At 39.7% G+C, this 23,290-nt stretch overlaps 1 protein-coding gene across 2 annotated transcripts in view; it reads right to left on the reverse strand.

The window, feature by feature from the left end:
* The window catches only part of LOC117291257, an 81,109-nt gene that overhangs the window by 55,447 nt on the left and 2,372 nt on the right, over nt 1-23,290 (reverse strand). For both annotated transcript variants that reach the window (XM_033772882.1, XM_033772881.1), the window contains exons 2-8: nt 18,145-19,902; nt 13,214-14,812; nt 6,797-7,108; nt 3,869-3,920; nt 1,690-1,892; nt 749-949; nt 387-438 (exon numbers count right to left, since the gene is read on the reverse strand). In XM_033772882.1, coding sequence (XP_033628773.1) covers nt 387-438; nt 749-949; nt 1,690-1,892; nt 3,869-3,920; nt 6,797-7,108; nt 13,214-14,812; nt 18,145-18,607 — 2,882 coding nt within the window. In that variant the 5' untranslated portion in view covers nt 18,608-19,902. The remainder of the gene's footprint in view (nt 1-386; nt 439-748; nt 950-1,689; nt 1,893-3,868; nt 3,921-6,796; nt 7,109-13,213; nt 14,813-18,144; nt 19,903-23,290) is intronic.

The raw sequence follows: 23,290 nt of genomic DNA on the forward strand, positions 1-23,290 counted from the left end.
GGTCCCGTTGGGAAATGCAGAGCATCACAAAACAATAGTTTTGACGATGCCGCGGGATTGGGACTTGAGTCAAGTCTACAACTGACCCTTTCCGTTCAACCCTGAGACCAGGGCCACATTATTTAATAAAGCCGTTCAGCAGAAAATATTGCTTAGAGATTTGTTTTGCTAAGCAAAAAGTGGGTGTGGCATCTGTTGCAACAATCAAAACTTTATGGAATGTTTGCTGGTAACCTGTTCCTGCTAAGCTATGTTTTTATGTGCTTAGCAATTTTTGTTGTGCTTACAGGCTTTATGAAACTGGGCCATGGGGTGATAATGCAGTACCCATTGATATAAGAATACAAGAGAATTAGGCCATAGTGCACTGGTTCAGAGATACTTACAGTGACATGTCTGCATCAACGGTCTTAACATCAATTTCTGGTTCACCAAATTCTGAAGTGAATAAGCAAACACAAATAATTATACACTTTAAACTGAAGAAAAGTAACTTTCGACAGTAATACTAGTAGAACTTAAATTTGTGGTGGACTTGATTAAAAACAACGCAAATTAATTATGTTTTGTTGTATGTGACCATGTAGGCCTTTATTATGTTTTACAATGTCCGCGACATGCGAAAGTTTTTGCTTGTTTTTCGTTTTGAAACAGCATCATCTGTCAAATAGTTGTTCGGAGGAAGACACAAAATATTGCCAAAATCCGGCCGTGCATGGAACTTTTTAAAACATGTATGTAATCCAACCTTCGACTGAGAGCTCCGTAGTGCAGTAGATCTGCCCGATGATATTCCCGGCCGTGCAGATATAACTACCAGTGTCTAGCGACTCGACCTCCCGTATCTCCAAGACAGAGTTACCATCTTCGCTCTCCAGTACTCGGTAACGTCCCTCGTTCTTGAGCTCAGTGCCGTGATTGAACCAGCTCACGCGTGGCTTAGGGGACCCTGGCGTTACATAACAAAAGAGAAGGGATTAACAAAAAAATGCTAATCGATGTCGCAAGATGCCTCCGACAAAGGTGTCAAATTCAACACTTCTTAAACCGATTTTGTTGTGCATACAGGAATTGTTCTCGCTATTTTTGACATTTTGAAGGCCATCAACAACAACAAGCAGTTCAAGATGAAAACGAAATTGTTTTGCCAAATCACGTTAGCGCTGAGCAAGGCGCAGTGACGCGGCGGGGGTTGGAAATAATTATTTTGAAAATGAAGGGTAAATTCCTAGCCATTATTTTGGTCCATTTTTACGGTAACATTTTGTTTGCGTGCGCACCATTTTCCCTCTTCTTATTTAACAAGAAGAAAACATAATTAAAAAATCAAATCAAATCAAAAAGTTTGACAAAATCAAGTCGGGGGGAGGGGGACGGGCATGTCCTGCCAAATGAAGTACATTTCTGTAAAATTTTACAACCATGCCAAAATGAAGTAATTTGCCATAATGGCCAGGAAACAATACCACCACTTTTCATACTGCAATTACATCAATTGAATTTTTGAAATGTTGCTGTACATGCGACAACATTTCCCCCCTTCTTTCGTGTCTTTATTCGTCTCTATAAATACGGCATATTATTCTCCCATTTCTTGTCTTTCCCTTTCTCTTTAACTATGCACATTATTCTTGTTAAGTTATACTTATTAAGAAATTACTACAAACTTTCGGTATTTGATTTATTTACCTCTGACGCCACATATGAGTCTGGCCGTCTGTCCGATCTCAACCACTCGACTCTGTGGCTTGAAAGTGAAGCGAGGTGCCGAGGCACGGTGCGTTGTGATGCGTACCGTGCGCTCCGGTACCATCCTACCGGGTAATCTATTCCGATTCACCCCACGGCCTCGAGCAAGCCACGACTCGCCTAAATTATCCACGATTTCATCACTGTGGAGGTAAGTAAACCACATAATAATCAATAAATGTAAGACAGTTTGACGATAACCTGCAGGTCGTAGTTCTTTAGAGTCCTTCCAGCCTGAAAATGACAGGCCTGAGTGATACTTCACGGAGGCAATGGTTCTTCTATAATGCTCCAGTAGAAATTTAAAGATTCCTGGGGTCGATTTCACAAAGAGTTAGGACTATTAAAAACGTATGTCTAGATTCCTAAGTTCGGACTAGTAACTTGCCCTAACTCAAGATAAGACTAGTCTTAACTCTTTGTGAAATCCACCCTGGTGCCCTTTACGAAGGAGAAAATAACTTGGTGCCCTTGCCCTTTCAAAAAGGAAACCCGAAATGAACGCCACACGATGTGGATTAATAAGTACCTTGAAGAAAGGTTATGTAAAAAGGTTGTGAAAAACGAGTAACTGCAAAGTCGTCGAAATCGCCTCTACCCGACAAATAAACGGGACCAACTTCAAAAATATACCTAGCAGGCTCGAGTTACTTGTTGATTTTCCTCGAAGAACTTCGGCAAAGGGCAAGGTCGCGGGCCACCAATAACGTTTGTTTCACCATTGCACATGATATCAGAGCCTTTATTGCGATTTCTTGTGGGAACCAAAACAGGGCACAATTTCAAAGAGCTGCTTATGCAGATTTCTGTAACATTGTCTGCTTAGCTGAAATGAGCAAATACCAGTCACACCATTTGCATCTGACATGTTAGTTTGCCTGGGGTGGATTTCACAAAGAGTTAGGACTAGTCTTATCTCGAGTTAGGATCAGTTACTCGTCCTAACTTAGGACTATCAATACAATTTGTATATACTATCAATGCAATTTGTATATATCCTAGTCCTAAGTCAGGACTAGTCCTTACTCTTTGTGAAATCGACCCCTGGTACACTCTGGTAAGCACACGTCTATCCATCAACCGAATTGACCGAAGGCGCTGGGATGTACTTCTTTATCATCCTTTTTTATAAGCCGTTTCTATGCAGTGTGTTGGCTTCATTCTCAATGGTATACACCAGCATGTCCAGACATGATAGGTGCTAATCCTCGAAATTCCAGACAAACTTAAGGCATTTTCACCACGTGTTAAGCTTTAGATATAGCACAGTGTGTTTGCCTGTCGAATTACCACTGAAATCAGTGATTATGCCTACTACTACTGAAATCAGTGCCAAGTAGATTCACAGGTGGCTAACAATGCTCAAACAAAACCATGAGAACAAATTATCCATCTGCTTTGCAATATCCAAAAGGAATTGAGGAATTCTGATGAAATGCATGACAATTTACGCGGATGAATCGGGCGAGTTGGTCTTTCAAAAGCGTTTGAAACCGTCTCTTATAAAATGCATATGGTTAGGAAGATATTTTAAAAGTAGAATAAAATGATCCACAGAAGTATCACTCGAAATTGCACGGTTTTCCTTTTACGTCGCGGTCGGCCATATTATGGAGTCAAAAATTTTGACTCCACAAAATGGCCGACCGTGTTTCTTCGCGACGTAAAAGGAAAACCGTGCAATTTCGAGTCATGTTTGTGTGGATGATTGTATTCTTCTTTTAAATTATCTATCTAACCATGTGCATTTCATAACAAACCGCTTCAAATGCTTTTCAAAGACCAACTCGACCGATCCAAGGCAACGTGTTCCTCTAACTTCACCAAATTCAAAATAAACACAATCTTGTCAATAGAGGGCTACATGGTAAAGTCGATGGTCCACATCAAAATGTAGTGAAGACACTCAAAATCTAATCTGTCATTGGAACTGTATCATCTTCGTCAACTCCCCTGTGTGCAATACTACTATTATGTATACTGATGCTACTTCAAAAATGAACCAGACTGCACAATTAATGGTAAATAATTAACACCGGTAGAGAATGTCAGGAAAATCAGCAATGCATGGGAACACATGAATTACGGAAAAAGTCAACGGCAGTGACGTCAAACTTACCCGGATGTAAAATAGGATCGAGCTGTTTCGTACTCTGAGTCCGACACTGATTCTGCAAAAGAATGATACCAAACAAAATAGTTAACAAAATTACATCATAATTTATTTTACAAACTCTAAACTACCGTGAGCTTATTATAATTTATAACGTAAAAAATAAATCGCATTCAACAAACATACTGTTTGAAGGCACTGGACGACACTATTTGTATTATGTCAAAGACCAGTAATATAATAATGCTGTTGCGGTGGACTTTAACGGACAACATGGACAATGCAACGGGTCTTTATAGATGGCAAATTTGTTCTGCACTTTAAAATTGCCATTCTAAAAAACATTCTATGAAGGATTCCCATTTTTGAATCGATTAAAAAGAAAAGAAAAAATCCCCATTGAAAAACACCACGACAGTGGCAGTATCGTTTAGTGTAGAAACAAAATTCATTAAGATGCGACCCTTTTTTTCGAAAAGGACAAAGTTGATTTGGAAAATTTGCTCTCCGGGGTCAACACTCCGTAAGGTTTTGACCAGTAAAAAAAAAAAACCCACGCTGCAACAATTGTAACAACTCTTTACAATTGTGATAAATCCCCCTTTATTTGGGCGTTTTGTCCCCAACACGCGTCACCGACCCCTTGGCCCATCCTGGGCTTACTGTGTGAATGTCTACATGTTTTGTACTTTCTACACTCTCACGCCCCGTCAATAGTCTACAGCTCTTCACTTTCTTGGCCAGTTTTTAACAGGACTGTGTGTCAATCATTCTGGATACAACAAACAACAACAATGCACTTTTGAAAAAGGCGTACTGTTGCATTAGGGATGATTGTTGAAAAAAATCTCTCTTTCTATTATACATCGATACATCATTTTGAAGCTGTGTCTAGCTTCAAAGAGCTCCTTAAGCACAGGGAGTAGCTGAATGTAACAAATTATAATTATCAGATTTAGAATGCCAGACGTACAATTTGTGATTGTTATCCACGCTATTGTTTGCTCAGCAAAATGTTTTTTAAAACTCATGTATTGAATTTAATTCGATCAAACGAATATTTTGATGTTAGATGTACAGTTATCACTCAAAGACATAATATTGACATTTCATTTGTTCAAGACAACTTGAAGGTAATCTTTTCTTTCATTTTCTTTCTTTCTTCTTACAGTTCCCTCTTCCTTCTTGTCTGTTTCATCTTTTATTATTAATACTTCTACTTTTTGTCATGTGCTGTGCGCACCTTATTAGGTGGATATTGTGCAATATTAACTACATTACTTTAACGCATGATGATGCGGAAATTATCTAGCCAAACGGTCCTACTACTTGCCGTCAACTCGCCGACTTGCCGTCAACTCGCCGTCAACTCATTTTTGTGCCGTCAACTCATTAAATTTACATGAAAAATTTATAAATGGGACACGGAAGTGTTAAGTCTGGGCTAAACTACATATTTCTCATGGTTTTCGGTAAAAATTCATTCACAAAAACGACTTTGTGTTGATAAAAAAAAAGTACCAATCATTGACATCTTGGGCCAAGACTAATCAATGTGAAAAAGCAAGATGGCGGCCGACGGTTTTGCTGTTTCGAGAAAAAATTTTCACGAGAAAAAAACTCAATTTTTATTCCGAAATATGACCTAAAACTTTCGCGAATTCTCTTTGAGCTGATACTTTACAGTTCTATGCTTCTTTTGTGAATTTTAAATGTATATTGGAGGAGTTGACGGCGAGTTGACGGCGCAAGTGAGTTGACGGCGAGTTGACGGCAAGTATTAGGACCCTAGCCAAAAGCCATAGTCGTATATAGCCACTTTGGATGCGGCATCAAATTCACTCCAATTAAAAACAAACAACATAGCTACATCGTGCTTGCTGCTGGTCTATTGTTTCATATTAATTTACTTGTAGCCAGACGGGATTCCCCTGCTTCTTTGTAAAAGTCCATTATTGAACTTGACAACAAAAACTCTGAAAAAAAAAAAAAAAAAGATTTCTGGGACGAAACATCTTTGGAAAAAAAGGCAGGGTTTAGGATTCAAAGGGAAACCAAATAGTTTGTTTATCTTGAGAGGGCTTTGTAATTAGGTACATACACAACCCCAAGGCAAGGCAGAACGAGTGTTATTACTGTTTGCTGAACTGGAATAAATGGCATTGGCTTTGTGAATCGATCTTTTAGCTCTGCGTTTGAACTTCTAACCCTAATACGATGGGTCAGGGTCGGGTTTTATTTTTCACGGCAACACAATGTGCATTGGCCCTTTGTGTTGAAACACATTGGTCATGGAACATTGTCATTATTAAAATGTTCATGTACTTTGTTTGTTCTTCTAAACTCCACAAAGCCTTGGCTTATAGGATTGTGCCTATACAATATTGTATTCTACAATGTTACATTTACTGTTCAATATGGAAATAACATTTCTAACATTGAACTGAATTGATTTGGAACCTCATTACTACAAAGAAGAACGCGTGTGATCTTATTCATATAATTATTTATAATGACCTTTTGCTTTTTACTTGATATTTGTCCGCAAAAATGTGTTAACGGCCTGATGTTTCGACCATAGCAACACCTTTCTCGAAGGCTTAGTGACAACACAATACACGTGAGATTGTAATGACGCAGTCACATTTTGATAAAGTTTCCGTATGGCGCCAACACTTTTTCATGCGATATGAAATAATATAGTATCTAGTTTACCTCAATGAGATGTCCGTTTTTGTAAAAATGAGTGAACAAGTGGTGGCGCTATACGGAAAGAATCAGTATCCTGCCACCTATCATATTTACTCAAATGAGACATTCCTTTTTGTAAAAAAATTGAAAAAGTGGTGGCAGGATATGGAAAGTTTACACATAAAACTTGTATTTATCCAAAAACCCACGATTGTTGATTAAAAATAAACATAGTGTCCTTACCTTGTACAATCAACTCAGCAGCACTCGTTGCTTCTCCTATGATATTACTAGCTTTACACGTGTAAACCCCAGTATCAAACCCTTCCACTTCCTTCAACAGCAGAGTAAAGACACCTCGTGCACCGTCAGATTTCAACACCACACGGTCTGGATCCACGGCTTCATTACCGTCACCCAGCGGCTCGTCCTTATAAAACCAGCTGACAGTCGGGGCGGGCCAAGCGTCGATTTTACACCTCATCAACACTGAGTTTTCCCCATGGCCCTCTCCCGATGCTGATGTCAAAAGAAGTTCTTCGATGAAAAGCGGTCCTGTAAGGTAGAGAAAAGTTTCTGAAATGTCATCCGAAGATGTAACCAGAAGTAGAGCTGGGGCCGTAAAAAATGTGTTTTTTTTTCACGGCGTATAGCTAGAGGGACGTGCACCTCGTTGCTCCGTAAACGTTTTCCAAGAATGTTTTGCTGGCGACAACAAAAGAGACACACAGCTCTAATGCCCCATAAGAATCGACGAGCCATGCTAACAATTCCTTCTGTCAACACTCAGCCTTTTTTTTCTTAGTCAAATGTGTCGCAACGGGGTGGATACACATTATTTGCATACAGTAGCAGACCTGCAGGGCTTGCACCGATGTCTGAATGCTCGGCTTAGTGAAATCATAAGGGATTGAGTGCCACAATTGTACGGAACAAAATAATGTGTTTTTTCTGTGGTCTGATTCTTTTATATTTTTGCAGGGTAAACCATTTTGGGAGGGAAATAATTAGCATTTAACACCCTTGACCTAACGGTAGAATGTTTCTCTTAATCTCCAGTGGAAAACACTTCAACAAAACCAGACGTGGGTTCTACGGGACTGAATGGGGAATGGAGAGATACCATCAAATGGCCATGACATTCAAAGCATTGTATTATGTCGAATCAGAATTGAATTTTCATAAACAATGCAGTATTTCGCTCGTGAGGTCATGCACCTTCTTTTTGATGATGGGATATTTGTATTCCATTCATTCTTTGAACACAACTTTCAATCATTATCCTGTTAGCGTTCAAAGCAAACACTTTATGCTATTGATGAAAACATGTGGGAATTGTTCATTTTTAGTCTTGTTGTAATGAACGATTGTATCAAATATTGTTTGCGACTGTCTAAACGGAATAATTTCAGCTGTGCATGGTGATCAAAATAAGCACGGATTGGAGAGAATTTCAACTGTTATTTCATTGGCCTTATTCCACAAGGAAGTATGTTTTGTCAGGATACAAGTGTGAACTTAACGGTATAAGAGCTTTAAAGGCAGTGGACGCTATTGGTAATTACTCAAAATAATTATTAGCATAAAACCTTACTTGGTAACGAGTAATGGGGAGAGGATAATAGTTTAAAACATTGTGAGAAACGGCTCCCTCTGAAGTGCCATAGTTTTCGAGAAAGAAGTAATTTTCAACGAATTTGATTTCGAGACCTCAGATTTAGAACTTGAGGTCTCGAAATCAAGCATCTGAAAGCACACAACTTCGTGTGACAAGGGTGTTTTTTTCTTTCGACGACCAATTGAGCTGAAAATTTCACAGGTTTGTTATTTTATGCATATGTTGAGATACACCAAGTGAAAAGACTAGTCTTTGACAATTACCAATAGTGTCCAGTGTCTTTAATCGCCAACTGACAAATATATTTGACAATAGTGGTCGAAATTTGATTGATTGGACCATGATTGGACTTATCGCTTAGAAATTTTGATTGATGGATACGTACTATAATCTAAATATTTGTTGGTGACAAAGAATCTATAACTAGGAACGAAAATCTAACTTTAAAAACATATTATCTTATCGATTTTTACAATTATTAATCGAACACTTTTATGTAGACATGTCAAATATAAATAAAAGATGACAACATTTAGAAGACAAAAAAAAAAATTTGGTCGTTAAAGCAGCAAAGTAAGATCTAACATAAAAGCAGGGGTATAAGTAGCTCTGCTGACAAATCGGTCTGAAATTAAGATCTAAAGCTTTTGGTGTTTCGTGGAAATGCTGATATTTAAACTTTTTGATAACCCATGTTGGGTTGTAGATTTCAAGGAGCTTCTGTGAACAGTCCGAGTACACAAAAAGACAGATCAATGATCATGATTTCTTTATAGATACTCGAGAACCTAATAATGTCTTGTTTCAAATAAAAGTCTGAAACCTCTTCTGATTACTGTCCAGTCAAAAGTGATGGGTTTAGTAAACCAATTAAATGTAAAATAATTGTCACCATCTCCCCGCGTTCATTCTAAAACAATTCTCTAAAACTGAACACAACTTTAGAGTTTATTTAGCAATGATCACTCACCATTTTTGTGTATTTTGGCAGAACCCCTGGTTCGATCTGCGACATTAGTCTCACAAAATGAGAGTACAACCACAATCTACCCACGTAATGCAGTAATTCTGATAACACAACAATCACGCTGAAGTGCCTGGGTATTTCATGCCACAATTTTCACGGTCAGTCGGCATTTTGTGTACCTAACACATAATCAATATTTTAGAGTTTTGCATAATTTACACCACAATAAGACGTTTGTTTACAAGATGCGGTTCGCGGTTGCCATGGAGATGGATTGGAAAAAATTAGAGAATATGGGGGCACTCAATATGATTCGTATAATTATTGGTACTTCGGGTGTGAACCAAGTTGAAATGAGAATTCACTGGGCATTTTATAGAAAACCCAAATGTATACCTTAAATCTAGCCTGTGCCTACTTATTACATCTAAACTTCAAACCAAAAGTGTCCTTAACTTAAACTAGCTACAAGCAAGTAACACAAAAGGTGCGCAAAAGATATTACAAAGGACTGTTCCATAAATAGATGCAATGCCATAAATCGAATTCCCATGGCTATATTTAGTCCTCATTAGTAGCCTCTTTCTGCTCTTTGTTAATCTCATAAAGCCCAGATTAACATGTAACTAAGAGAAGCCCCTAAAGGTATCAAAAATTCCAGAAAACGCTGAATCGAGTCTAGCCAGCCGGAACAATAAAGGTATTCCCCGCTGTGCACAACAAACTCTTAAAAAAACCTTCGGCTCGACTGGGTTATGACATCTGACCACCTTACAAAGGGCTTTAAGAATGCTGCTCTAAACCATGTTGTCTAATTCTACCACCGTAAGAGCTCAACACGAATTGGAACCCAAGATGTGCCAAACCACTTTAATATCAAGACAGCGAGATAAGTTTAGCTCGCCAAGTCAACTTACTGAAATGAAGGTGTCGAGTTGGCCAATGATAATACCCAAGGTGACATTCTGAAACTTACATTGTCTCATGATCTCATCCAGGTGATCTCAGACACTCTGAAACTGAGATTGTAAGTCGATTTTAATTTCTAGTTAGTCCAGACAAGATATTTTGTCAAGACAAGTCGACATAAAAAAAATTAAAAAGTCGACTTGGCAAGTAAAAATAGTAAAGACAAGTCGACATAATCCATAAAATAAATCGACTTGGCGAGATAAGTCATATCTCGGTATCTAGGCAAGTGATAACCACACTCAAGGGAGCTCTATAGCTTTCGTGCAAATGAAACTTTACTTCTAAGGAAGATGACACGCTGATGTGATGTACACGTGCTAATTATACAGAAATGATGACAGGAACGATGGGTAATATAAGCTATTGTGCGGAACACGGGGAGGGGGTCGGCATGGCAGAGTGAGCAGGTATAACCGTGTGATCAAGGCGGTACAAATAAGAAGGGTTCGTATTAAACAAAAATTGTATCCATTATTTATCCTTTTTTTTTGCTTATCGTTGGGAAACCTTTCAGGGAAACCTTGCTATAAAAATAGAAGTTTGAGTATATCGTAATTAGAATTTCTATGAGCTCATTAATTTAGTTCCTTGTTTATAATTGGGTAAGCCTTTCAGTGAAACATTGTTTGACAAAGGTGCCGAGCAAGACATTTATTGCTATAAAATAGAACCGTGATGAATAGGGACTATAACAAAATAATATAAAGGGATAATTTAGTACTTTACAGTAAACCTCAAAGCCAATAAAAATAAAATAAAAAAGAAGCTCAGCCAGAGAGTTTATTAAAACAAAAATGCTCTGAAATATTGACTGCTTGTTTGAATTGAAAATAGAACACTCCGGGCTGAACGAGGTAGTCGTAGTTTTGTACGAATCAGCCAATATTTGTCTTATATTATCCTTTGTAGATTCTGCCTAGACGTCTATGTACCAAGAAGTTGTCGTTGCTATGGTTATTATACACATAATGAATGTTTATGAGTGCAATGGTGCAAATATGTTCATGAGTTGAAAGATGGAATGTTCTATTCAACGAGGCGGAGCCGAGTTGAATGGAACATTCCAGCTTTCAACGAATGAACATATTTGCACCATTGCACGAATGAAAAACATTCATTATTTGTTTTATATTACATCCAAGTAGATCTTTGTCATTTTGATTGAAAGATACAACTTTCAAAACAAACAATTTCAACTGTAGAAGCCGAATGCTAGTAATTTTACTATGCCTTCTTGCAGTAACACCTGCTGCGTTACCAAAGACACGCGCACGCAGTGATGTTTTTACTCAGCTTTTTCGTTCCATCCGGCTTCTACAACAGTTGAAATTGTTTGTTTTGAAAGTTGTATCTTTCAATCAAAATGACAAAGTTCTACTTGGATGTTATATAAAACAAATAATGAATGTTTTTCATTCGTGCAATGGTGCGAATATGTTCATTCGTTGAAAGCTGGAATGTTCCATTCAACTCGGCTCCGCCTCGTTGAATAGAACATTCCATCTTTCAACTCATGAACATATTCGCACCATTGCACTCATAAACATTCATTATGTGTATACTATTTGCTACGGGTTATTATAGTGCGTTGCGCTCACACATCTTTCTAAATATCGAAAATACAACGTATCATGCGATGCTGCGCTCTAAACCAAGTCAAGGTTAAGGTATAATCTAAATATTGGGTCTATATAATCATAGAAGCACAACATTGGACTTGACTCTAGCAACACCTTGCGTCTTCCAGCAGGGTTTTGGTTATTGTCAAAATAGAGTATTCTCGCTTGGTGTATCCCAAAATTGAATGCATAAAACAACGAATCAGTGAACAATAAAAGAAAACAACTAACGGAATAACACACTTGTTGCACGAATTTGTGTGCTTTATGATGCATATTAAAAGGCTTCAGGCCTGAAGACTTAAAAGTCTTTTGAAATTTTAGTGAGAATTACCTCTGTCTCAAAACTATACGTTACTTGGAGCGATTTATCACAATGTTTTATACGGTCAACAGCTCCACATTCCTCGTTACCAAATAAGTTTTTATTCTAACGGTAATTTTGATGTTCACATCTATTGTGAGTAATTACCAATAGTGTCTTGCGCCTTTAAACATGTGTCGAGCAAGTAAACAAACACACCTTCAGACAGCTTGTTGGTGTAATACCGACAGCGCTTAAGATGTAAAAAGGTCATTGATGAAGAACCCAACAACCAATAACTATTTCATCTGACCTTTGATATCGAATTGATTTGCGCACAATCTAATGGAGCCCACACCTCTCAAGGGCTTAACGGTGTGAGATTATTTAATAAGCAATAAATCAGTGGGGGAGACTATTCATAAACACAACATGGAACTGTGACTGATATAACCCACTTTGCAAAAAATGCTTAGCAGAATTTGTTTTAATGTTGATTGTTGGTAGGTTTTGGTTCCGTTTACCAGTGTCCAATGACGTATACGTGTGGTTTAGCTGATTGAAAAACTCTTTCCTTAGGAAGTATTGGACATCGGTCAAAGCGTTGTTGTTAGTTTGTCTGGCAACCTGTTTATTTCTAAGCTAGTTTTGAGTCCGTGTGCTTCACATTCAAAGGAGGGAGGGGGTGCACGTTTAATGAAGTTGGTATATATAGAAATGTTTGCGGTAACACCATGTAATGAATATTTCTAATGAGTTGGGGAGGTTCTGAAAAGAACCGTTGGTTTCAACTCGACGTTTCGATCAGTATGCTCTGATCGTCTTCTGGGGAAAAAGTTGGTATAGTTTTGACAATGGCCCTAGGCTGGGCCCTGTCTTTATTCACGAGCCTCGAAGTGTGACGTCAGATATTCAGGCTACAATGGGCCCAGCTCAGTCAGATTGTAACACACTGTTGAAGAGGGCGCTGTTTCCCCAAGTGGAACACTATGCTTTTGGTTTCGTGTATGGAGAATAATTACGATATTAAAAATACGATATTCTTTGTGGGTTTTGTGATTTTTTGCCTCATTCAAAGTTTGTCTGATTCGAACCGTAACAAAATCTGAAAAAAAAATGCAAAACATGTTTTTTTTACATACAGTCAAACGTCAAACAAAAAACTAATTGTATGGCTTACCCTTTGTTGTCTTGTTCTCTTCTCCAGACGATTTCTGATCTGTCGTCACGGGAGCGCAATCACCATTTACTTCCGTGTCAAAGGTCTTAGGTGGCTGCTCGAATTGCGGGGTCAGACTTCCTTCGTCCTCCTGGGATGATGCAACGAGTGAGTCGGATGAGTCATGAGTAGGCTCAGCAGAGCTCTTTATAAGAACCGTGTCGTCGCAATCGGCCCAGAAGGAGGTGCCTTCCTCGTCTGCTTCCGGATTGTCTTCCGGGTTTGCTGATGAGGTTGTGGAAACAGAGGACTTTCTTGTAAGATCTGGAGAGGTCACAACTTGAATGTCGAGCGACGTAGGCCTGGCAGGAGCCACTTTGGGATTGACGAGTTCTACCACTTCCTTGAAGGTCATTCGTGGGGGCGGGATCACCGATGGTCCCCCGAATGCAGCGTTCATCGCGGCGAATTGTTCGTACTCTTCCGGGGTTATATCCAAGCTATCCGATAGGCTGTAACTCTCTACGGTCGGAATTGGTTCTGAGGTATCAGTGGATCTTTTAACAAGATCTGGTTCCAGAGGATCTGTTTCCAGAAGATCTCTAAGCTTGGTAGACAGGGCCGGATCGGGTGTTGGGCTAACCTTCTTGGGTTGGCTTGGTGTTGTGCTTGATGTCTTTGCGGAAAATGAAGGGAATTCCGGGGCAATCTTAGGAGGTGGAAAAACCACCGGACCACCGAATGCAGCGTTCATTGCCATGAACTGCTCAAATTCCGCTGGAGTGAGATCCAAGCTGTCACTGAAGCTGTACTCAGTGGCCGGTGGTGACGCCGTCTCTTGGACGCTGCTCTCGGTCGGTTTGAGCTCTTCCTGAACGGTTTCTTCGGTGTGGCTCGGTATTGGTTCGGTCGTTAGGAGGGAGAAGGGTTGGGGCTCCAATGGGGTCATAGGAGGGGACTCATCACTGAACATTGCTTTAATCATCATCATCTGATCGGCTGCCTCTGGAGTCAGATTAAGACATAACTCATCAAAGATATCTTCGGGTTCGGTATCTCCTTGCAATGAGTCGTAAAGGTCATCGGGTACACACTGTGCGTATGTTAAATCCTCTTTCAATAACGAGGGAAAGCTGAAGTTTGGCACTGAATTGTCAGACGACTCGTCATCGTTTGGCACTGTATAATTGGGCAACTCGTCATCGTTTGTACCTGAATTATTGGACAACTCGTCATCGTTTGACACAGCATTCTTGGACAACTCGTCATCGTCTTCAGAAGCTCCCGAATGTTCCGTGCTGCTGGAAGCCGAGTCTGACTCGGTGTCACTACCTTCTCGGCCCAATTGTGTGTTGTCGAACGGTCTAGAATCCGCCTCGTCAGTGTCACCATGTGAGCTATAACTGCATTTCAGACTGTCTTTCTCGTCGCATTCACTCTCATCATCAGAGGTGGGTTTAGACTCGTTAAAGGTCGAGATACTGCTTTGTGATGACCTAGAAGCACTCGACCAGCCTTCGCTCGAAAGGTCAAGCCCTTTGTCTAGCTGCAAGTCTACCTCAACTGGGGTACTGTCATCATGGTCAAAACTTATGTTGGAAATCCGGCACGGCATACCATCTGACAAGAAAAGAATAAGAATGATTACATTGATATTATTTTCAACCTGACGTTTCAGCACCAATACTTTGAGATCGTCATTGAAGGTTGCAATCTTCTCGAAGATCTGTATGCTTCGTTTTTAAAAGGGCAAACGCACCAATGCATGTTCTCCTTAATGAAGGGCACCCTATGAGGAAATTGTAATGTTTTACAGGAGCATTTCAAGGGCACCAACTTCATTCGCCTTGGTTGCCTCCGTGAAGTATCAGGCCTGGGTCAAAGTGCTGACAAGGTAGAAATCGAAAAGTGTTTGCTAAGCAAACGAAAGAAGCATCATAACCAATGTAACAATATTTGACAGGGTGGCTTGCAGTTTTTGCACCACTTTTTGCGCAACAGCCAAAGTGTACTTTTTTATACCGACTTTATAACAAATGGGCGTGGTTGACATACTAACTTCATTGTGTCTAATTAAATTATTATTCTAGCGGTTCTTTATACCTCTTTGTTCAATAGACCATCTTTTAAAGTACGTGTAGGCTCATTTTGCAATAATAATATGGCAAAAAATAATGATTTGAAGGCTGCACTCGAAATGAAGAAGGGGAAGAATAATTGTTGACCCATCTACCTTGGCTTAATTCCATACACCTGCTTAAGCCGAAAATAATGTTTTAAATTGTTCTGCTGAGCAGAATTTAGCAGGATACCAGTCACAAATTGTATACAGTGACATAGCAGTTTGGCTGGTATAACCTTTTTCTGGTAAGCATATTTTTGTTGTGCTAGAATCAACCGATAATTTAGTGCTTAAGCAGCTCTGTGAAATTGGGCCCTGGTAACAACATCCAACATTCTGAAAATGTATAGGGGAAAAAACGGCTTAAGTCAATCAATGTAACAATTCTAGGGCTAGTTACATATAAAATATGCATTTCCCTTTTGCACTGGAGCATGACTTTTAAAGGCAGTGGACACTATTGGTAATTACTCAAAATAATTATTAGCACAAAACCTTACTTGGTAACGAGTAATGGGGAGAGGTTGATGGTATAAAACATTGTTAGAAACGGCTCCCTCTTATCTTAAGTGACGTAGTTTTCGAGAATTTTCATCGAATTTGATTTCGAAACCTCAGATTTAGAAACTGAGGTCTCGAAACCAAGCATCTGAAAGCACACACACTGTAAAAAATTACCGTAATTTTACGGTGAAAAGTACGTAAATAGCTACGGTGTTTTACCGTAACGAGATTTTTCAATGACTTTACGGTGCAACCCCGTAAATACCGGCTCGCAATGCACCATGGGATTGTTTAAAAAATAATTACCCAAATTTTTACGGTGAAAAGTACGGTGGAACCCGTAAATAATGGCTCGCAATGCACCATGGGATTGTTAAATAAAATCACCGTAATTTTTACGGTGAACAGTACGCAAACATCTACGGTGTATTTTATATAAAAAACAATTCCCTTGACTTTACGGTGTGACCCCGTTAATACCGGCTCGCAATGCACCATGGGATTGTCTAAAAGGAATGACCGTAATTTTACGGTGAGAAATGTGTATATTTCGACGGTGAATTACCGTTCTCGCTTTTGCTCGCCAGCCTTTTACGGCCAAAATCCGTATCTGGGCACACCAAAAGAACTCTAAGGATCAGCGCGCACGCGCAATGCTTATGAGGAAGTTCAGGCGGGGCGACTAGAGTAACTAGATTAACCCACTTTTTGTACTCTATTGTACAATCCCGTGCTCATGGTGTATTACTTAAAGGTATGATACATCATTGGTTTTGGTTCTGGAAACAATGAGTTTATTCCAATTCCAGTCGTCTAGTTTTCAAAATACCCATCATTGGTAACCTGTTAAGGTTTCTATTTCATCAGTTATTCTATGTGGATGTTTATATTGTGTTATGAAGACCACTAAATGCAGCGGCTGAATTCGATCAGTGCAAATCGAAAGCAGTTGTTGCCTTTTGATGGTGTTCAGAACTTTTCTTGAATATCAGCATTTAAGATGGAACTATTTTGAAGGGAGATTATTATCTCATTTGCAGTTTTATGATGAAAATTATTTAGAATTATATTTCTTGCCAAATTATTTTGATAATTACCAAAGCTGTAAACTTTTTAAAATACAATACCATTGGAGTAATTATACTATTGATGTAATAAGCCAGTACAATTACGGTCAGTTTCCACTTTTTTAAATACGGTCCCATGGCAGTAATATCAACGTGTAATATACCGTACAAATCACGGCACTCTGTAACCTCGTGTACGGTTTTACACCGTATTGACAGCCTTATCACCGTAAAAATCACGCCACACCGTAACTTCATGTACGGTTTGCACCGTATATTCACAGCTTTCTCACCGTGAAAATCACGGCACACCGTACCTTCATGTACGCTTCACACCGTAACTTCGTGTACGGTTTACACCGTAAACTGACAGCTTTCTCACCGTGAAAATCACGGCACACCGTAACTTCGTGTACGGTTTGCAACTTAAAATTTACGGGAATCGGTTGGCATCTCGCTGCACAACCGATTCCCGTAAATTTTACGGGATTTTTTTTACAGTGCAACTTCGTGTGACAAGGGTGTTTTTTTCTTTCATTATTATCTTGCAACTTCGATGACCGATTGAGCATAAGTTTTTACAGTTTTTGTATGCATATGTTGAGATACACCAAGTGAGAAGACTGGTCTTGGACAACTACCAATAATGTCCAGTGTCTTTAATACCAGATCAGATCTTTGCATTCACTTGTTTACAAAAGAGCAACAGAGCTTGGACAAGGCATTGTACAAATTTGAGTAGAGTGGGCTCATCTCAAAACCTTTCAGCGGTTATTTGTTATAATACTTGAATTTATGGGGAAACTATAGTGATACAAAATTGAAAAATTATGAGGACATTATAATGATACCAAAATTTCCCAATATGACTGGTGTAGCTTGCCTGCCCGAAAATGCCCTGGAGTGTACGAGGTCGCTCTTTTTATAAAGAAGGTTTTAATATGTATTTGGTTTAATCCTTACATCGATGTACGTTAGCACTGAAAACTCTGAATACTGAAATGGGCACTGTCCTCCATGGCTGTAATATATTGTACCCAACTGTTAATGTTACAGCATATTATATTATCCATTAATTCGTACCAGGCTGATGTGCATGTTGAACGAGACAAGATGTACATCTTTTGTTGTATGATACACAAAAATGAGGTTACTTGTGGGTTAATGAGATTCCTCCGACAGTGAGTTAAAATGCACCTCAGTAAATTAACATGGCTGAAAAGGTAAAGGAAGTAATTATGATAATTTCGATGATTTACCTTTTTCCGCTATCGTCTCTTGCGGTGTGCTCTGAAAGTCAAGCTGGTGGGCAGTTGGAAATTCAATGTCCATTCTGTATGTCTTAGAAGATGGAGTGTCGAAGAAGGCGCAGGAGAGATACCTTTTGGCGGGAACCCCATTTTCTCCTCCATGGGGACGGATTTGCGGCTCTGCGCGAGACGAACATCGTGCACATGGTTCCGAGCAGGTGCTGCATACACCCTTTCTGGACCTGGGTTCCGAAGCTCCGGAAGGTCCCTGACGAACGGGACCGAAAGGCACGACTTCCTCGGGGATCCTTCGGAAGATGAGTTCCGACTCCGGCGACTGTTCCCATCGTTGGCTCAGTGGTCGCAGTTCCAGATCCAAACCACACGACTTCGATGCATCGATGGTGCAGATACCGCAATCTGACTGGGGTTCGATACCAAGCTCGATTAAGATGGTTTTAGGCGGTGCCATGGTGTGGTGGACTACCCTTGAGTCAGGGACTCGATACAGTCATAACCTCTAAACGTCTGAGCTTCCAATTGCATATATCATGAAGGAAGTCAAATGCATCGGATGAAAGCACTACAAAACGCACTGTGACTTTAACACCGAGGTGAATATAACATCCAATATACGAACGCCGCTCTTCGATTTCCAGCTCTCGATCATAAGTGTCGATATCCGGTGCCGTTACTATTTTTCAGTTTAATTGTTCTAGAGTTAATGAAGCCCTGCTCATCTTCATTAAGAAGCCGCTGTGGATCTATGCCCTATTGCAATATTGCGACTAGACGCTACAGGTCGGTCTCTACTGCGAGGCAACCTGATGCACATTTTGCGGGGGCTACGGTCGAGCCGGATACCCGTGGTGATTTCAAATCACAGGGAGTCTTTTGTGTTTTGTTATCATCTTTATGTTGGAATAAGGTCCATGAACGATTGTCAATATGCACAGTCCCCTATACTCAGTCTCTTGTCTATTTTATTATTCTAGTGAGCCGGAATATCATACGCTCGAAGGTTGACCTTTTTAATGGACTCAGGTTGGAGGTATTGTTTGGAGTTTTGTTTCCCTTGGCGAACGATGTTTGGTAGGCCTGACACCAACAACTAAGCAATACTCAAGTACCGATACGTGTGTATGAAAAGCGGGTGAAAACATATCCAGACTATTTCAATTGCGTTGTACATACAGTGTACTGTAAGATAGAGTTACACCGCGGATGATGCAGTCTTAAATCCTCTACGTGTTGATGACGTCAGTTTTACGTCAACATTATGACAAATCATGCACTTGACATTACACCACTTATTGTGAACCAAAACAGTCTATACGTCTAGGCGTAAATGTTAGCTCGGCCTGGACTGTACAGTTTATTAAGTAACGCGGACAATATACGTTGTTGCGTTTTGTTCTCAAAGTGTAATGGGTGGAGGGTGGTTACGTCATAAGACACATTAGTGATGAACATGAGGGGTAGCATGTACTCTCGTAAACGATGTGGTCTAGACGCAATGGATGAGTAGTAGTAGTTATGTGGTCTGAGATTTGCACTTCACATGAAAATGTTTCTCTTTTTGTTATTCACCAGTCATGTTGTTATTAGATGTGGTCAATGGTGCGTGTGATAATGTGTACTCGCCTTCATCAGTACTCAGCGTTAACTCAATGCGAACCTCGTGAAGTTTGTTGTTAGGTGTGGCCTGAGGATGCTGAAGATGTTGTGGAAGACCTGGTGATGAATCTTCCCTTTGCATTGTCGAATCTGTAAGACAAAAACAAAGTGTATATATTTAAGTCTGGTTGCTTTTTGTTCTATTCGACGTCTGGGTTGGCAAACTCAGTTTCTACTGCACATTTTTGGGGTTGGGAAAAGTTCAAGTGTAGACACACCAGGGCTCATTTTCATAAAGCCTGTTATATATGAGCACAGAAACATGCCAGTGGATGATGATAGGATCATTTCATTCAGTCTCCTCAGTCGATTTCACAAAGATAGTCCTAACTGTAGGACTAGTCCATTGGGAGTTATTAAAAACTTAAAGTCACCTGGAAGTGGTATTTTGTCAAAATAAAGCTTTTGTCACTAAAATATGTGTTTTGATGAGTGGAATATGAATAAACAATTAACTAAGGTTTACAAAAATTAGTTTCCATGTTATTTACAAATTTGAAAAAAAGCCCGACCCGAGAGGGCGCTGTTCGTGACGTCAATTGAGGCGCGATGAATCGCATGCAGTGCCAAAACAACATAGTGACGCTTGGCGCAAGCTAAAAACATGCCCTCAAAGTTGAAACAATACCTGATTTTTTTTTCACGTTAGGCAAATGCTCCGTTAGGTTCGTTACGTCTTTCAGATACCTTCTTCGACTTCCCCACTAGCTGGACAAATTATTGGGGTGGCGTCATGTTTTAGAAAAGAACTTTTCTGTTCATGTCAAAATGTGTCGTGTATTCTCGAAGCACGACGGCTCGAATGAAGTGTTTGCTGCACAGCGCTGGAAAAGACGTCGGACCGGACAACTTGGCAAACTGACACCATCTTTAGTTGTTTTGCTGCATCCAGCAGCAATACACCTGGTCGACATTGCCGGGAAAATGCAAGAAAAAAACTTTTTTAAAACGTACAAACAGACGACTTGGACTTGAATGTACTTGCCCGTACGTGTGTTCGATGTTCGATCGAGGCAAAGTCTTCCTCGACTGACGTCACAAAACGGGTAGGCGGAGTCACCCCCCACACAACTTTATTTAATTGTTTAAACTTATAAATCGTTAAAAACAATTACTCAACAAATTATTTTATTGTTCAGGAATGTATACTCTAATGTTTGAAGAAAAAAAATTCTATTTCCAGGTGCCTATAAGGCTGAGGCAAAGTTCTCGTCCGTCGTCCTATAGTTCGAGATAAGACTATATAGTCCAAACACTTTGTGAAATCCACCCCTCAGAAGTGTGATATTTTGTTAATCAGAGAAGACAATTCTTATTCTTTATCCGGAAGCTCACTACTTAAGATCAATTACAAAAGTCTCCGTCTGAACTACTGGAAGAAAAATCGAAAAATAGCATTCTAAGACCCTGCAAATCACCGTTGCTTATTATACAACCGGTATAAGCCGTTTAATAAGTTGGGTCTTGAACAGTGTTTTGATGTTGTCACTTATATTTAGAAACGTGACAATGTCAGTTGATGACATTGTCCAGTGTTGGCCGGAAATGTGCTTCTTGAAAACTTAGTTGGCAATTACTTGACTCTTTCTAAACCCTTAATGTATGGCATTAGGTGAGCGCCCGGTATTGGCATTAGGTGAGCGCCCGGTATGTTTTCAGTACCTCGATCGCAAGGATGCAACACATAATTAAATATGGGCTTGAGATCATCTTGGCCCAATGTCATAGAGCTGCTTAACAGCCGATTTTGTGCTCACTGTGCGGTTTCCATCTAATAGAGATCCGAAAGCACATAAAAGGCGCGCTAACCTTCCGGTGCTTACTGCACGAAAAGGATTGAAGTCACAATGCAAATCCATGGTGAACGTGCAAGATGGCCGCCTAGTTTTCTTGCTAACCTGTGAAATACGCTTACTCCTTAGCAAACTGTTCTGCTACAGTAAGCAGCAAAAATTTGCTTACCGAAAACCAGCAATATGCAATTGGGCACAGCTGGTTACAATGTAAAGCCTACTTGATGGGTAACGCACACACCAAACTGAGGAATTACGAAACGAAGACAATAGACTATCAAACAAACAGACCTTGTACATATCGGATTACACACAGATCAAGTAGACTATACACAGTCAGACAAATCTGAAATGTCTAGTTTTATGTCAATCAATGCAATATACGTCAACATTAAATTTTATTTTAAAGGTACATGGACACCTTTGGTAACTGTCGAAGACCAGTACTCTCACTAGTAGTATACCAACATATGCACGAAGTAACAAATCTGCGAAAATGTTGACCCAATATTGATCATCGAGGTTGCAAGAGAAAAATGAAACCACTTGTTGCACACATTTGTGTGTTTTCAGACTCATAATAAGGGGCTTCGGGCCTTAAGTCTTTAAATATTTGAGTGAGAAATTAACTCTTTCTCAAAATTCTCAATGTTTTATACTATCAACAGCTCTCCATTTCTCATTACCAAGCTTTTATGTTTTGAGTAACTGATAGTGTTAAGGCACTCAACACTAATGGTAATTACTCAAAATAATAATACAAAAAATACTCGTCGTTTTCTCAACAGATTCATCACTTCAATTTGATGACCTGTATTACACGCTATAGGTACATTCTTATTTTGACTGAAGTTTCTCGGAAATAATGAATTGACCCCATGTATTGTGGCCGCCATCTTTGATGAAACGTGCATGCGTGACGTGAAAGGCTATCATTGGCCGAGAGCCGTGCGCAGCGCGCGTATACACAGGTGCACTTTTCCCATTATGTGTCATCAAAGATGGCGGTCAGTCACGTCATGTGCAAACCATCTACACGTTACCTTTAAAAACACTATGATATAATCATACCTTTTAACAGCCGTGTAAACTAACAAAATAACGTCCGGAGAAGAACAAACAAGCCAACAGGGATGTCTCAACCATAAAATGTACATGCAGACATGCTATACTGTGTAACTACAGAGCGAACTCCAGTTCAAAAGAAATAGCCAACACGTCATACCCATACTTTAAAGTGCTTGAGTGGAACCAACCCATAATAATTATAGTCATTGGGGAGAAATAGTAATCACCGTTGATCAAACACATTAGTCGAGGTAGACTTGTGGACAAGTCGTTAATGGTCTGTCGCGGTGAGACCCACGGTTGAGTCGTGGTAGTGGTGTAATGATTCAGGTTTCCGCGTTCAAATCATAGAGCAAGGACTTGAGCTATGATCGAATACTGCTCTCGCGAGAGTATCACCAGTGTCGCGGGAATCGAAGAGGCAGTTTGAATCGCGCGGAGGTAGTCAGTGAAAATATAATTTGATTGTTGAGTCTGAATGAGTTATTGCTGTTTTCTGGAGTACCACGTCATGTGTCAATCTATTTCTCAGAGAAGTTGATTAATAAAGGAAGACAGTATTCCAAAATGACAGGTAATAATATCTGAAACAATTAAACCGATGATTGCTTATAAAT

The sequence above is a fragment of the Asterias rubens genome, chromosome 6 (assembly GCF_902459465.1).
Source record: "Asterias rubens chromosome 6, eAstRub1.3, whole genome shotgun sequence".
Classification (NCBI taxonomy): Eukaryota; Metazoa; Echinodermata; class Asteroidea; order Forcipulatida; family Asteriidae; genus Asterias; species Asterias rubens.